At 34.5% G+C, this 17,942-nt stretch overlaps 1 protein-coding gene across 19 annotated transcripts in view; it reads left to right on the top strand.

Annotated features, from left to right (window-relative positions):
• Adgrl3 (adhesion G protein-coupled receptor L3) overlaps positions 1-17,942 on the top strand; it is a 745,864-nt gene that overhangs the window by 268,344 nt on the left and 459,578 nt on the right. For all 19 annotated transcript variants that reach the window (XM_026785275.1, XM_026785272.1, XM_026785262.1 and 16 more), the window contains one exon: positions 4,505-4,725. In XM_026785275.1, the coding sequence (XP_026641076.1) occupies positions 4,671-4,725 (55 nt within the window). In that variant the 5' untranslated portion in view covers positions 4,505-4,670. The remainder of the gene's footprint in view (positions 1-4,504; positions 4,726-17,942) is intronic.

The raw sequence follows: 17,942 nt of genomic DNA, 5'->3' as shown, positions 1-17,942 counted from the left end.
CGAACCTTCCTTCTTTGACTTTTTTTTTTTTTTTTGGTAAGGAGCAAAGGATTTATTTTGGATCTTTTGAGTATACTATAACATTCATCCTTTTTAATTTTAAATTATCTGATTGTTGATAATTGAATTATTTCCCATAATAATTGCACAGGTTATTTGTGTGTCTTTAGCTTAAAACCAGATGTTCTGATTTATGATTAAACATATCAATGGTGACAGATCTTACCTTATTCAGATTTTCATGCAAATAACTTCCATCCTAGTGCTTGGTGGGATTTCAAGAAAGGTTAACTCAAGAGCAATTCCACAAGAAAGTGATCCTGTAGAAAACATCAGTCTCTTTTGTGGAGAAAAGATGAACTGCCCTAAGGCCCCCATAGCAATATCAACAAATTCACACTTGTTGCAAATATTAATAAACATTTACTGAATCATAACACTGTCAGAAAGACAATCAACGGGGACCTTTAATCAAGAAATGTTCTCATTCGCATTACCATCCTAAATGATTTGTTTGCTAACAGAAATAAATGTGATTATTTAAAATGTAATTATATGGAGATGACATCTGTCTTAACCAACTATAACATCACGTTCTTGTTAGTTATTTCAAACTGTAGACTTCATCACGTGTCCAGTGGATGTTTTGTGTAACTTTGAAATCAAGTCTAACATTAAAATCAATTGAAAGAAAAGAAAATAAAAATGATCTTGGAAATTCATTGAATTTTGCGATCTTGTGATCTCCTTGTCTAGTGGGGAGTCCCAGGGAAGAATGAGGAAGCAGCAAATGCTAGCTAAAATGCCACCATTTCTTCAGCTTCTCTCCTCTTTCCCATTTGATGGTTTTCCTGGGTCTTTCTGGCTCATTCAGAGCCGTTGTTTGTTTTTCTCTACTAATTTATTCATTTTCTTCCATTCTGACAAAATACTATCGATAACAGTGATATTTCTCATTGTTTTGGGATGCAATAGTCTGTGCTTTAAATTACAGTCCCGGACTTGAAATCCCTGTGAGGAACCCCACCTCACTAACACTGGCAGATAGCTTACTGACTCTGTCCAAGGAATTTTCCCTTCCTCTGATTTTTTTTTGAATACCACGATCAAATTAACCTTCTAAAAGCATTGTGATTAAACTGTAGCATAGGATTCCATCCCTCTTTCAATCAGAAACTCCGCAACTCATATCAAATGCCCTTCCAACTTTCTGGCGCACAAGTGTGTTCTCATGTGCCATTTATGACTCAACTTTCAAATACAAATCCCAGCATTAAGTGAGAACAAGGGCTTTGTCATTTATTGAATTCTTTCTTTTGCCTGGAATCTTCATAGCTTCCTGGTATAGGTTGCCATTACTGAACTCTTAGACCACCTGATAAAATCAGTACTGAAATCCAATATGAGCAATAAAATGCAGAAAGTATAGATAGTTTGGCAACTCCAATACAGTGGACAGAATACTGGCTCTTGCTTGCTTCAAAACTTACAGAGTGGCCTCCATTTGGACTAATTCTTGTGACTCAATTTTGTTTTATCCTTTATAATAGTAGATTAGATTGATTCTAAAAAGGAAATTGGGACTATTTAAATAAATAAAAAACAGATAATATGCTAGTTTTTGCTTCTTTGTTTTGTTTTTCAAGACAGGGTCTCTTTGTGTAATAGTCCTGGCTGTCCTGGAAATCATTTTGAAGACCACCCTGGCCTGGAACTCACAGAGATCCAACAGCCTCTGCCTCCCTCCTGAGTGCTGGGATTAAGGGCATGTTCCACCATGCACAGAACAAGCATCAGTTTTAATTCAAGTCAAATATCTACTTATAATGGATTTTATTTCTGCCATAGTGTATTTGATTTGAATGTGTTATGAAGTATATATCTGTCAATATAAGACTTATATAATTATTGTTCGTGTCATATTTAGATTTACCTAAATGCAATTGGTTTATTAGTTCTTAAGGAAATCACTTAATGTCTCAGCATCTGCTGATGTCCATAGTAACAGTAAATAGTTCCATATTAAGACCAAAAATCAGGTACACAAATGTTAAAAAATGGTTGAAAAATTTTGAGCAATTTACAGAACTATAATTTCCAAAGATATACTCACTTTTAATACTTGCGCTTGTCCTAGAGTCGGAGATTGCGGTGGTTATTTATATTGACACATTTCAATGTCATGCCATTAATTAAATTTGTTTTTCTCTGCGTTACTTTCAAAACGCTTTTTATTCCATTGTAGTAGACGTTCTACATTATATTTTTGAGTTTTCTACCGAGCCACGTGGCTACAATTCTGCAATATACTGTCATTTTCAATCTCCAATTTTACCAACCTTTATTCCAGATTATTCTTTCCCAAACTACCATTTTTTCTCTTTTAATATGAACAAGTGTTTCAGTGCACACTTGTAGCATACATAAAGGCATTGAATTAAATATTTGAAAGCATTAAAGAAGATTAGATTTAGTTCCTTATAAGTCGCCAAGGAGGATAGAACTATTTTAAAAATATATGACTAAAACATTCAAGTCCTTATTTCTGTTTTAATTTTGTTAGTATTTATTTCAGATATTATCCATGAACCTTAAATAAATACTTAAAGAAAAGAAAAGTTTTTGAAGCTTTTGGTAGTTCTTCTCAGAATCAGGTTGTAGAGGAAAACATTAGTGTTTTAGAGTCAGCATGAGCAGCAGGAGGATTCAGCTCGAGGCACTTTGTTGTTCTAACATGCACAAGAGCCACATGTTCTTGCATATCCGAGATTTACTGCAGATGGTATTTCTCTCTAAAAACATGGATATTTGTAGGCATCAGATTTTTAAATTAAAAGTACCAGTTTGAAAATGTGTGGTTCACTTGGTCTTACCTCTTTTCAAGCTCCTTTGGCTTCTGAGTACTGCTTTTCTCATCAGACATCTTATAGAATGGTGACGGACGGGACCTGTGTTCCAATCATCAACTTTCTCCTTGCTGCCCTGATCCCTGTCTCTAGGCATTAACTGTACCACATAGGGCGCCTGTTGATATTGAGTCTTCCACGTTCAGTTAGGTTGAGAAAGACATTTTTGTGAAGTACATTAGCATCTCTGTAAGGCATATTGTGAAACATGGCTACTGTGTGTATAGTGATGACTCTGAAATAGTCATTAGCAGTTCATAGGTGTAGCGCAGGTTGTGATATATGACTTAAAATATAATATCCTTAGTCTTTTTATTGTTTCTGCTCATTGTTTTTGAACAGGATTATTTTACAAAGGTTCCAATCAAAGTTTCATGTATATAAAAGTATGTTTGTTTCGATAAGCTACTGGTAACACGTAAATTGCAAAAATTATCATAAAATTTTCATTCTTCAGGAACAAATATTCAGACAGTAGACAGATTTATGTTCATGTAGATTATGAACAGCCTAGTCATTAACATTTATTCTATACCAAATGTTTAATTTTAATTATATATTAATTTCATTGTATTTTAAATCATTAAATATTGTATATGTAGCAATTGCTATGTCAATATTATTCTACCCACTATATATGTTTATGCATTTTAGAAGTTTAATGTTAAGCTTCACTTATTTCTACTCTTGCAAGAATATTAAGTAATATTCCTTTATTTATCATACCAGAAAAATGAGGCCCTGAGTTATTAAATGGCTAACATAAGGTCACGATGTCAGTAGCACAGTAATTGAGATAAAGGGGCTGTCTCCCAAGACTATGCTCATTATATCTGTGCTACAACAAGATTTTAAAAATGTGAAAACTTGACTTATGATAAAGTCATATATTTCAGGAAGATTGTTATTTTGAATCTAGCAAAATAAAGCTTAATATCAATTAAATAAGTATTATATAAAATTCTTAGCATTAAGTCTTTTGTATTCAAATTTTACATTTATAATTTTAAGGATATTTGCATATGCTTAATAAGATATCTTTTTTAGTTGTGGTGTTATCAAAATTTTGATTTAGGGCAGTACTTCAACTTGAATTTCAATATTGAAGTTTTAGACAATGAAGTATAAGAATATCTTCTCATATAAACATGAATATGTAATCAACGATCTTATGAAGTTATTTAAAAACAGCATATTTAGTATTTAGAATACCATGAATTTTACAAGTGGTGATAAGTGAGAACATTTATTCTAATGCTAAGTAAACGTTTTATTTGTGGAAAATGTTTAAATAAATCCTTCCATAAATCTCTATTTACATTTAGCATTATACTATTTAAATTAATTTGTCCAGTAGAGACAGAATTATTTCACACATGCTTGAGGCTGGGGTATAAACTGGTAATAACTGCATAAGTAATGTCCTTTGGATTGTTTATTCATTTAGTATATGATATTTCTGCTCATTAAAGAAAGTGGGAAACTTGTTTTAGGCACAAAATACAAGACTTATTCAAGAAACTAACATACAAATATCATCTTTGGATAACCTACCCTTTCTTTTCTTTTTTCTTTTTTTTCTTTTTTCTGTTTTGCAGGTGTCTGACTTGGAATAGCCGTGCTTATTTTTGAGGAATTTTTCTTTCTCTTGTTGTCTTTGTTTTTAATCATTGCTATTGGAATACAGAAGAGGAACCAGGAATATACTCATTTGGTTTCCCTTCGGAACACATTCTTGAGGCATTCTTGCCTGAGAACACAGCCATGTGGCCACCACAGCTGCTCATGCTCTTGATGCTGTTCGCACCTGGAGTGCATGGTAAGTGCTCTTGGCTTTGTGTAGCCCCGTGGTCCCACTTACTCATAGAAGACCCTTTCTTTGAAGTCTTCTCTTTGGGATGATGTAGCTGTTTCTTACTTTATAGTCACATGAGTAAGAACCATGCCATACACTCTGAGCTACCAATTTACAACTTTTCCGTAGGAATTCTTCAAATCCCCACTGAAATCTGAAGGGAACCTAAAACATTTGTCTACTTTTTCTTTTTGTTTCGAAATAGAGCTCCTACAGATTTTGCTCTTTGATTTACCAAGCTATGAAAAATATTACCAATTGAATTAACTAATTAGGATAAAGTAAGTTTGCATATTTACTGTAAGAGAAGGAGCATTTGGGAGAAAGTGCAGTTTGCTTTCCCCTAAAAAAGTAATCTCTTGCTTTTCAATGGTGTCTATTACTATGTAAAACTAATATGAAAAATGCAAACTATGATTTCTTGCTAGAAACATCTTATTCTTATTACTCATCTTTTTCAATATAAAGCAAACAAAATGCAAATGTTTGGAGAAAGGTAATTTTATAGAAAATACTGATTAAGCTCATGATCAACTTTCTCCTATTGTTTATATAAACTTTTCGGTACTTTCCTCACTATGAGAATTTAAAAATTTTTATAAATTATGTATTTATTCAGGAAAGCAGCCTCTTGTGCAGCTTTCAATTTAATATTCATTTTAATTTCACTAAAACTAGTAATTTGACATTTCTATGTATGTTCCCTTTCACAGTTTAAAGTTTTCTGCTAACTATCATTGGCTTTACATTAAAATGAAAGTGTCAATCTCTCCATAGTCTCATGGTTCTTATAGCAAAGTAAGAAGACACAGCTGTGTGTGCCACTCTGAAATCTAGTGTAGTGAGCCCTGGAATAGATTATCTGTTTCATTAGGTCACTTCCAGTTTCTGACTGACAGCTTGAAACCCTTTGTACCTGAGACAAGTCTCTGAGTCTGGCCAATGTTCCTAACCTGTAGCGTGAAGTTCATTCTGCTGTTAGTGTGAAATTAGGATAAAATAACTTTTGTGGTTTTTTGAAGTGTTCCTCTAAACTTATCACCTCTGGTATACTCAGTGCTAACAAATCTCTAAAAGATGGAGATAATTTTTTAACTTGAAAGTAAAATCTTCCGATAAACACCGTGTTTTAAATATGGAGGTTTATCAATAATTTAGTTATGTATGCCTTCTTAATCCTAATCCAGCTCTTACAGTCTTAACATTTTGCAAAATACAATAAGAAAGGGAAAAAAAACATGATTTTTAAAACATTCCTTTTCTAATTATCCATACATCTAAAGTCATTTAAATTATATCCTTTTACTTAAAAATCAGAACAACAAATGATTTATTAGTTTATTTTGAGGATTAAATAAAATAACATATATAAAGAATCCTATTTCTGTAGAACAAGTCTTAAAACATTAATTTCCTTGTCTGTCCTACAATTTATTTTTTGTTTGAGTAATTATATCAATGTATAATTAATTGACCATGAGAGGTGCTTCACTTAATGTTGGTATTCGGAAAATAATATAATTATATATATTAATATACACAAATTTATGTTCAGAAAGTCACTCTAAACTACTTGCTAGAACAAGGTTGTTTAAAACAATGAAACAGTGATGTATGGAATATCATTATGTCATAGCTGATACCTCAGATTTTCTAAAACATATACCTTGTTATGTACCAATTAACCCTAAGCATAGACAAGCCCATAAGTATGGGTCTTTCTGGGGCTCCTATAATCTGACTGAGCATTTAGGAGCATGAGCACACACGCACACGAGTACGTGCGCACGCACGCGCGCGCGTGAACACACACACACAGACACACACACACAGAGAAACAAAGAGAGACAAAGAGAGAGTTTGGATGGTAGAGACAGAGAAAGAATAAGTACCCAATACCCTGAGCAGAAAATACCTTTAAAAAGTTGCTCGTATACTTACTTTATGTTCACCCTAAGAGCCAAAGTTATCTTGTCTTATGTTTAGACTACCTAGATCACCTTAATGTTGTTTATTTTTAGCAGCCCAAGTAATATTGAGGTTTTCTAAGGATAAACTTTATCTTTCCCACTTTTCATGTTTTAAAACATTGAACCATGGAAAACATGAGAGCATTTCCCACCTTCTATAGGAAACCATTTTAGCTTGTGTGATGTCATTTCTAACTTTGCAGAAAAGAAAGGGCTTTAGTGACCAGCTTTTGAGGCCCAGATTGCTCATACATGGAGAAGTGTACCTCTGATTAGAGCTCAGATGTAACAGGTTAAAAATTATTAGTGTTCTGCCAATCCTCATAATTTGAACCATCAGATGGTAGAACTAAAATTCATGTCACTTTTTTTCACCCCCCAAAAATTCTTTGATGGTATCTCTTTTGTTCCTTCTGATGTTCAGGGAAGCTGTCATATAGAAAAATGGAATCCACTTTTCTCAATAGTAACCTGATTGAAGTTCCCCCTTCAGAGCAAATAATTAGTCGTGGTGCCTACCGAACCAAATAATCTTATGTTTATGGCCATAGACACAGTAAGCATCACAATGAATTATGGCCACAAGCATAAGATTATTTGCTTCAGGTCTTCCTCACAACACTTCCATGGGTTTATTAGCATCACCTGTTATTATCATTACCATTTGTTACAGATAAAAATAAAGCGGTGCTGAATGGGAAAGCCCCTTGAATGGTGTTACACAACTATTAACAATGCTCACGGGAATGCTCACAAATAACCTGCTTCATCGGTTCGGGTCTCCCTGCCAGATGAACCCAATTTCAATCACAGCATTCCATATAGCATACGATACCATCTCCACAACCTTGGGATTCAGAAGCAAGTGAGGCAGAAGTTTCAATCACCTGCCTGTCTATATTCTGAGAGCAGACTGATTAAGTTCTAAAGTCAGAAAGAAATGTTGAAAAAAATCAGCTCTGTCACCAACTAGTTGTTACCCCTCTTGCCAACAAACAAGTTAACACCATTTGTCACATAAAGACTTTCCTTGATGCTGAAGATAACAGTGGTGTATGAAAAACTTGTATGAAAGTACCTTAAAAATATATAAACCTAGTTTTCATCTGGAAGAAGAAAATTATTGCAGCGTTATATATTTAGCAATGGATGAATACTAAACATTTAACTCCTAACATAATGGTTGGATTTCATAAATCTTCCATCATTTCCCTATGATCTATTTACCTTGAAGTAAATCTAAACCTCTAAGTAGTAGACAAGCAAAGTACAGAATTATCCTTGCCCTTAACCCGAGTCTCGAAAAAACAAACACACACAAACAATAGCAAAACTATTTGAACCTCATGATTCAAGGTTTGTAGATATTTATAAATACATTTACACAAAACTGGTATCAGCGTTGTTATCATCCAGATAAAAGTATTACAACTCTACAGAGATACTTAAATCACTTCTTGAATTGGCAACCAATTGTCTAGTGATGGATCCTTATGCAATCCACGCATAGATAAAATTAGGAAATAAGGTAAAGGAACTAATCCTATAATGTTGATATGAGGTGAATAATCCTCACATTGCCCCCACATTGTCTGACCAGTGTTTCCCTTGGGAGACAAAAAATAATCAGGGCGTGCACATTATACACATTTGTATATTTGAGGTTTTAAATAGGAAGTGTCTCTGGTTCTATGTTTATCTGTCCACAGTCCGTGTCTCCGTGCACCTCTGTATTCCTCCTTTTCTGTTTTTCATGACTGTCCCCTTCCTCAGGAACTATAGGATCTGTATCTGTCATGAGGCCAGTCTGGAGAAGTTGGAAATGATGTTCAGTTCATGGCTTTACTAGGGTTGCACCCAAATCAACCGATTTTAGGTCATTTTAGAGATGTGGTTCGGAGAATTGATAGGAAAGCGGGAGAATTAAAACTAGTGGCGATTTGTGTGGCGGGAGCTTTTTCGAGGTGAGAATAAATAAACCAGGGCATTGAACAGAACTAATCAAGTCTACATCTTCAGCTTTGTGCCAGCTCCGCAGATCTTTACAATGTGCTTTTAGGTAGAGTTTCTATGAGTTGCCCGGGAATTTGTGGTTCTCCCAGTAACTTAAATTACTAGATCGCAGCACTACCCCTAGCTCCTGGTACTCCTGACTGATAGTAAAAGGACTTCAAAGTCTAATTTGGGACCTTAAAGTAGCTCTATTCCGGCTCTGTAGCTACGTTCAAGTGCCAAAGGTTTGTGAGGCACAATTAATGAAAACCCAGAGATAGAAATTGGGGTTCAACCTGAAGATCCGAAAGCAAAGCAGTCAGCCACTGGCCCTTACCTTGACCTCAGTCCGAAAATGGCGATCCTGCCTCCAGGAATCTCAGAATGAGACTGAGTATGAGAGCTTTGTGTCCTAAAACCTTCTCTAGTTTTGGGATTACAGGTGTGCACCACTGGGATTAAAGGTGTGTGTTATTGTGGCCTGGTCCGTAAGGCTGGCCATTGTGACTGTTTTGCTCTCTGAACTTCAGGCAGGCTCTATTTATTAAAATACAATTGAAATGCTACTACAGATTTGCGGTTTGAAAAGGTGACCATGGTGCTGCAATAGTTTAACTACTCAATTTAATCAGACTTTCCTTATAGTTATACTGAGTCACAAACAAGAAGCCGGAAAGTGTGCTCAATCAACATACCGTATGGACAGGAAGTCATGATTTTATAGCATCTTCAAAGAGAGAGAAAAGGGACTTAAAAACTTTAGGAGTACTTTATGCATGTTTTTCACTGCTAGTCTCTTTGTTATTGTTACAAATGAATCTCAGCTAATGTGTTACATTATATCTAAGTTAATTATAATGGACAGTTCTTAATAACAGCCAAAGACGGATCGCCTGTGTCTTATTTATGTTCTTCTATATTTTATTTTATTTCTATAAAATAATTTTTATAGTTGTATTCTACTTCATACTATAGTGTTTTTACTAATCTATACATTTTAAATTGCTACAGTGACATGAAGCTTGACAAGTCAAAACTTAATTTTGCTGCATATTTTGCCTTATATTTTTTCTATGAAGAGGTGCCTTACTGATTGTGAAAAAGTTAGGTTGACGTCTCTGCTCTAGTTCACTAATCATCCTTGTAATATATATATTTGCCATCATAAGTGATTTGTAAGAGTAGCAATGTTCTAAGTGTTTTATATTTAAATGCATTGTGCACAAAAATATGTGTCATGATATTGGTGTGTGAGTTCAATGCTAACGCATCCAATATAATTCAGTTTAGTCAATTTTTAAAGAATTTCAAAATATATACATTTTAAGTCACTTTATTTTCTATAATACTAAAATGTTAAATACCACTATGCTCCTAACACCATGTTTTCTTGATAGCAGTTTATTTACAACTTTCAATACGAAGTTTCACTATTGAAAAGATTTTTTTTTGTATCTGGGACTATATTATATGTGAGATTTTGTGTAGTGATAACTTATGAGAAATGTGTACATGTTAAGAGTGAAATAGCACTTTCTTATGTTTATATTTTATATATTTTGAATACTTTGTGGGACTGAAATTTATCTTATCTTAATATCTTAGGCTACGGATAGAATGTGACTGCAATAGGCTATTTGAATATTTAGTGTGGATTGAATTATAAAATATCTTGATATATAATAGTCATTGGTAACCTCTTCTTTAGACTGCTGTTTCCTTTCTTTTTCAGTATTAGAATGCCAATCACAATTGTAATTTTAAGTAAGAAACCATAGTACATATTACAGACATTTGTTTTCTTCATTCTGATTGACAAATTATCTCTTAGCTATTCAAATTGTTAATATTCAATAGCAACAGTGTCCTGGTTTGACATGAGAGACCATTTTTTTTTAACTGTGCAGTTGTCCATAAGGAGACAGCGCTCAAAAGAAGAGGGAATTTGTTCTACTGTTTCTAGGTTTTTAATTGATAACTTAAGATTAAATTTTATATTTCACTATCAATTGCATTTTTGCTTTCATTTAATGTTTCTGTTTTTACTGAAATTTTGTCATCATGATAGAAGTAATGGGGTATTTTTGAGTTTTTGTTTGTTTGTATTTTTATAAATGTTCTTTTTGCCAAAGAAAACATATCAAAATTATAAAGTGCTTTTTCAGGTAAACTAGTCTAGCTGAGAATTTCTATGAGAAATTTATTAGTTGTGTTTTCAGAGTAATTAAAGATCTTCACACAAAATTAAGAACAATGAGATTTGATTAGCCTTCTGTTTAAACAATCTTCACACATTTGGTATGAGTTTGAATGCCTTGAAGTTGATTTTGAATATGATCAATAACCTCCAAAACCATAGTCCATTATTGTTTGCCAGTGTGTGTGTGTGTGTGTGTGTGTGTGTGTGTGTGTATGCAAGTGTGTGTACGCACATGTGTGTGTTCTTGTTCTTTTGTTCCTGTTTTGGCCTGGGAGTGTGAAGGCTAGAAGTCAACCACTAGGTCATTTCTCAGAGGATTTATGACTTATTTTTTAAGACAAGGTCTTTCATTGGGACTGAGTCTTGCTGATTTAGCTACACTGACTGGCAAGAGAGTCTTGGATTCTGCATCTCCATCTTGGAGCTGTTAAAGTATATAACAAACATGCCCACTTGTTTCTGTGCATGCCAGGGATACGAACCATGTCATCATGTTTTACAAAAGCCTTAATGGCTTCATTATCGATAGTCTCTCTGTTCTTTTGTCATTACTAGTGTGATCTATTTCATTATTAAAGTAATTCTTCTAATAGAAATTTAAATCAGAATTTGAAACCTGTCCCTAGACTTAGAAATAATGTCTTAGGGTTTTGGCCGTACTCATATATGTGTGAAAATAATTTTTAAGAATATTTGGTATATTTATACTACTCAGCTTAGTTATAACAAACTCTTACACCTTTGTTCTTATATTAAAAATTATTCTGTGAAATAAAATCACTCTGCCTTTTCAATTCATATCCTATGGCTTAGCACTGAAGAACATAGCTATCTTACATGTAGCATTATAAAGAAGCATAATAATGTATGTTTTAGATTCAGATCAAACATGAAATTAAAGTAATTACCCTTTTTGCAGTGATGAATAAGTTAGAAGAGTAGTAATACTTGAAAAGTACAATTTCTCTCTTGCCATTTTAATTTGTGTTAAATAGTTCACAAATTTGGCATGACATACTAATGAGGAAACTATAAGTAGTACAAGAAATAAATGCTAAACATTACAGTATTATTTGCAGCTATTTAATAAAGCATTCAGAAAAGTCAAGGTAGGACATTTGAGACTAGGATGTAGCTTATATGGTAGAGTGCTTGCTTCACATGCAGAAGACCCTAAGTTTAATGCCCACGCCACAGCCACACAATAACTGGGCTTGAGGGAACATGCCTGGAATTTCAGGAATCCAATTAGAGACAAGGATGGTCAGAAGTTCAAATAACCTTCAGATGACCTTAGTGAACTTGAGTTCAGCCTGCTCTTATGAGACAATGTCCAAAATTATTGTTGTCATTATTACTATTAAAAGTTTTGCTCAGAATTAATGGACATTATTTTTATTGCAACATATGACACACACACACACACACACAGTCACAGCAAACAGAAAAAAAAATGTGTTTTATCGAAGAAATATCAAAATAGTAAAAGTCCGAATGAAGAAAATTCCTTAATTTTCTCAGAATTATAAAACTGACATGCAAACAAATCCCAAATTTTGCAAAATCATTAAATATTTTTGAATTAATCTACCTGGAGATTTTCATATTATAGGTTTCAAAATTCTCACTTGAGCATTTCTATTTACAAACACAGCAAAAGTTGTCTTAGATACGTAAGTGAGGTTTTTTTGTTTTGCTTTGTTTTGTTTTTTTGAGACAGAGTTTCTCTATGTAACAGTCCTGGCTCTTCTCAACTCTCTCTATAGACCAGGCTCGCATTGAACTCTTAGCTCTGCTTGCATCTAGCTCTCAGGTGCTGTGATTAAAAGTGTGCAGCACCACGGCCAGACTATTTTAAAGACGAAATAAATTAATAAATACACGAGACCAATAGTAAGGCACTTGCCTGGCTGAATACAAAGTATCTTTATAAACTTAGAGAATATGGAGTACTTAAAATGGAATGTGCAGAGTCAGCATGTTGATAAATTGTAAAACTCAGGCCCATTAAATGAGCTACAGATTACCTTCGACTCGTAAAGTTAGGAGTAGGCACCCAGAAAATCACATACCTAAGCAGAGAAGAGATCAAGTGAAGTTCAAATTGAGGGTGGCAGGAAGATTATTGTTTTAGTTATATAACACTCATTTCCTGAAAGGAAATATCTTTGCATTGTCTCACATTATCTCCAGTTTTTAAAATGTGTTGACCACTCGGGCTATGGATGTCATAGCCTCTCAAACTGATAACAACTTTTAGAGAATACCCTTTCTTGTGGGTGTTCCTGTGTGAGTGGATGCATGCGCTCTAGTGTGTTTCTTGTGTTTATTCGGGTTTTGAGATAGGGTCTGTCGCTGGCTAGAAGCTCACCACGTAGGCTGAACTGGCTCCAGTGCACCTCAAAGTCACAGTTGTCTCTGCATGTCCAGAGCTTAGGTGGCAAATACAGGTCACTCATTCACCCATTCCCACATGGATTGTGAGAATTTATTATTTCGGGTCCTCAGGCTCAGGCTTACACAGTATGCATCCTTTTTTTTTGACTGAGCCATCGCCCTCCTTTCAAGCATTCCAAATATTTTGGGGGGTTTCTTAAGCTCACAGCTACTCACTTTTATGAAAAGACCCTCTCAAACAGTTATTGAGAAAGTCTTAGTGAAGGATCTTATGGACAGTCTGTATGGATTTGCTCTGAGTTGATGGGCACTAACTTCTATTCACATTTCTGTAAAAGAAGCTTCATCCTCAGAGTCACGGCTATGGAAGAGATATTTAAAAATTTAGGGCTTTCAAGAAAAACAGGACGTCAATTCATAAAAGATAGCCTATTTTTTTAAAACCTAAACGTATTTAATATAATAATCCCTTTCAAAACCATACCATGGAATGCACTTTGTTTTTATTGAATATATTTTATATTCCATAGAACTAAATTAAAGTTCAGTATATCAGAATGATGATCAACTGTCACAGTTGATTTTTATCTCATTATACTATGTATTCCAGAAAGAGCACCTTGCCTGGTAAAGAACGATATCCCTGTACATTCAGACCCTTGGAAGCCAAAAAAAAGAATCTGTTTTCTCTCCTTATAGCTTAACCTTTCCCATTTAAATCATACAAATTAATCATTTAGATGAATCATGTAAATTGCTCATGTATACATGTCTTTTGTGGTTGCCATTTCCCCCCAGCCACTTAAAAGTTATTTATACCTAACATGTATAATTTCTTAATTATTTTATTTCACAATAATATTCCACTGTAGATATACTCATGATTGTGCTTAGCAGTTGATAGAAATATAAATTATTAATTATTTCCATTCGTTGAGTGCTTGTAGTCATGCTTCAAGAACATTCTTGTGGCATGTTTTATTTGGGTGTCCTTGCATTTCTCTTTGGTATTTATGTAGGAGTAGAAATTCTGAGCCATCTGAGAATTCTGCCTGCCATTTTGAAGGACCTCTGAACTCCTTAATGAAAGAGAAGAACAGGTCCACGTTCTTGAGGTTCATGAAGGTTTTCCTGTCCACAGGTCCTGCACTGTTCTTGTTTAGCCCATCTGGTGGAGCCATAGCAGTCACAGTACCTGTAATCTGTGTTTTTCTAAAGTCCATGAAGCTGCTTCTCACTTTTTGCCATACCTTTCATTGATTTCTTAATTTTAAGTTGTTTTTCCTATTATTAAATTATGAATATTTTATTAGAAAAATCTTTTTAAAAGGAGATAAGAAGATATTCTTATTATATATGATCCAAGTTTGATGGGTTTTTGTTGTTGTTGTTGTTGTTGTTTTCAGACTGACTATTCTGAGTGAGTTTCTTGCTCAGATTCACCTGTCATACCAATTTTATGTTATTTTGAATTCTACATCTTTTTTTCTCTACTCTCTCTTTACTTATGCAATTAATTCTTAAGGGAATTTATAATTTCTAGACTGTTCTATTTGGACAAAACTTATGATTGGGAATTATTGAAGCTTCATTGTGTGGAGTCTTGTAAAGTGACATACAGTACATTGACTATTTCCAATTCCTCCTTCTCAGAAAAGCGTGGAGAGCACTGAATGCGCATCTCAGGTTCCCAAAAAGTCTCTTCTTTTGACAGAGACTCAATTATTTACCTTCCTGATTTTGAAAATCTTGTTAATTAGAAATAGAACTTTTCATAGTTTTCAAGCTGTACTACATCCATTGGGTTAACAATTTTATGTCCATGGACGTTTCTCTATCATGTTCTGCAACCTATTGAATTCCTAAATTTTTCACGTCTTTTTGTCATTGTGACTAATACCTGACATGTAAACCATATAGGAGGATAAGGTTAATATGCCTCAGAGGATTCAATTCCAATTTGGTTGGATCCATTGTTTTGGGTAAAGGTGAGACAGATATCATGGCAGAGTAGGCACGCTGCAGGCTGCTCCCATGTGGTGTTAATGAAGAAGAGGGAAAGGGTGGGGACAGAGAAGATGGGAGAAAAGGTGCAATAAAGAAAAAGATGAAGTAAGAGTAACACACAGTGAGTGGGAAACAGAGAGAACCTAAGATATGCCAATCCAACTGAATGCCAGGCTTTTAACAAGTGAGCCTGTGGTTGATATTGCATATTGAAACTGTAACAACATCTCAAGAAAATTATGCAAATTCATAATTCATGCTTTCCTATGAAAGCTATGGATTGTATACTAATGTCTTTTTGTTTCACCTTGAGCCTGTCAATCTATTCACAAATGAAGACAGGGAACTGAGCAACAAAGCTGAGATTTAGACCTCAGGATGGTGTGATCGAAGCACTATTATGATTTGAGCCTCTTGTGTATACTATATAGGAAAAGTCATTAATAGGGAAGAAAGGATTGATAGCTCAGGAACAAGTGACTAATAAATGCTGGCTGTGACTTGTTCCTGTCCTTTAAGGAACCACAAAAGAGATCAGTTAGTTTAGAAGATGCTGCTTTCATGAAGCCTCAGAATAAAGCTTATATTATTGGCTAATCTAAGCTGGTTTCATATTGGAAATGGCTGTAGTGTTCTACTGAATGATATTTGAAACACTCTTGCTCTAGACTCTGGCTCAGATCTATTACACTCAAGATACATTACCTGAACCAGTTTAAATCACAAGGTTCTTATTTGGTAAAAGGGTAATTAGGCCAACATTGTTATAGTCTGAGGACTAAAGAAAATGATGTATAGAAAGGCTCTCACACAAAACATCATGCATTTAATTCTGAGAGGGTGAACTCATTAAAAAATACCTTTAGGAATTAAATGAAAAACAAATGACCTGAAGTGTAAGCAAAATTGAAAATACAGTACCATCTTGGGGTCACTTGCTTTCAACAGTGCTTTTCAAAGACCACATTGTATATCCTTAATCCCTGAATGTGACAGTTTCTCTAATTATGTGTCTACACATTTGCACACACATTCAGCCCATCATTATATTCAGGACACACCCACTGGACTGTAGCTAAGTCTTTAATGAGTTACTAATGAACATTTTAAGCTTAGATCAGCATTCAGAGCAATCCTAAAGAGTGTTGAAAAGCTATTCCAATTACAAAGCTGTGGCTTTTAATTAGACTGTAGACCCAATAAAATTTCCTGTTTTCGCTGTTCCTACTTTGAGGATATCGAAGAACAAGTGGCAGCTGTACCCTCATTTTGATATCATTAGCTTTAGAGGAAGAAGTTAAAAGGCCTGAATTCCATCAGCTAAATTTGAGGAACGGTGGCATTGATCAAATAAAAAGACAAAACAACATGAAAACATTACAATAGTATTCTGCAGTGTTTCATTCTTTTTTACTTGGACTTAGGTAAATTTAAAACAGATTGATTTTGTTGTTGCATCAGAGAATAACAGATGACAGGAGGGAAAAAATCCAGATATGATTAGATCATGTAGGTGAAAAAAAAAAACCCTTCCTATACTTATAAAAAGAACACACAGCCTGCTTGCACACATTACCAATTCCCTACAAGCTGTTAGAGGTACCGCAGATAGTAGTTATAAATACAACCTGAATTAGATCAAGAGTACTCTTTACTGCAGCGCTCCCTAAGATCAACAGTGGTGCAATTAGCAGTATTCCTTTTTGCTCCCCTTTGCTCAATATTTTTGTTAGTTGGTGAAACCATGCAAAACTTAAGGGCGCATGCTTTCACAAAGAAGGCGAATAATAGGTAAAATATGAAGCAACAGGCTGGTATGCAGCTCTCCCTCCGGGAACACTACACAATAGCTCGAAAGAGAAAGGCCGTTTAGGTTAGTCACAATCGCTGGTAGTTAAAAACACTGTGATAGCCCTGTTGTATAGGTTACCGGTTGCTGTTGGCAAGCTTAAATTGAGCCTCTGCAACAGATATTTTTTTTTCAAATATATATATTTAAAAGTAAGTGTCCAATAATAAACATAGTGTGAATATGCCACCAACGTGACATAATCACTCCCTGTGACATTTGAGCTTCTTAGCATATCATTTTAGGTACTCACTTTATGTTGGTTTGGACCACTGGGATGAGAAGCAGGTGGCAAAAATCTCTTGCCTAAGGTGGAAAAATAAAGGAAAATAAAAGTATTCTTCCTCTTTTCAGCTGTTTTCAAAGATACCAGCTTTGATTAACTCACTAATGAGACTGAGCTCCGTGGATGTATGCGCAGTTTTTGCTCATTTCGCACATGCATCGAGGCTAAATGGCCCTGTGATTGATGAAGTACTCCATGACCACAGCTGCACAAAATTTTCAAGAAATTCTTGATTTTATAGCATTCTGAACCCACAGCTTCCATAATATTAAGAATTAATATTCCTGAAGAGGGTAGCAGATGAAAGAAGACAGTATTACAGAGAGAAAAATTCCAAAGCTTGAGTTTTGTTACCAGGAACCACAATCTGTTTGTGTTTTGTTCGCAAAGAGCAGGTGTTTTTAGTTGGAAGAGAAACATTTACAGTTAGATGCCATTTCTTTAATGAGTAAGATACGTAAGAAGCATTTTGTTTAATTT

Source organism: Microtus ochrogaster, linkage group LG1 (assembly GCF_000317375.1).
Source record: "Microtus ochrogaster isolate Prairie Vole_2 linkage group LG1, MicOch1.0, whole genome shotgun sequence".
Classification (NCBI taxonomy): Eukaryota; Metazoa; Chordata; class Mammalia; order Rodentia; family Cricetidae; genus Microtus; species Microtus ochrogaster.
The sequence above is the reverse complement of the archived record's forward strand: the minus strand, read 5'-3'. Positions and strand labels throughout refer to the sequence as shown.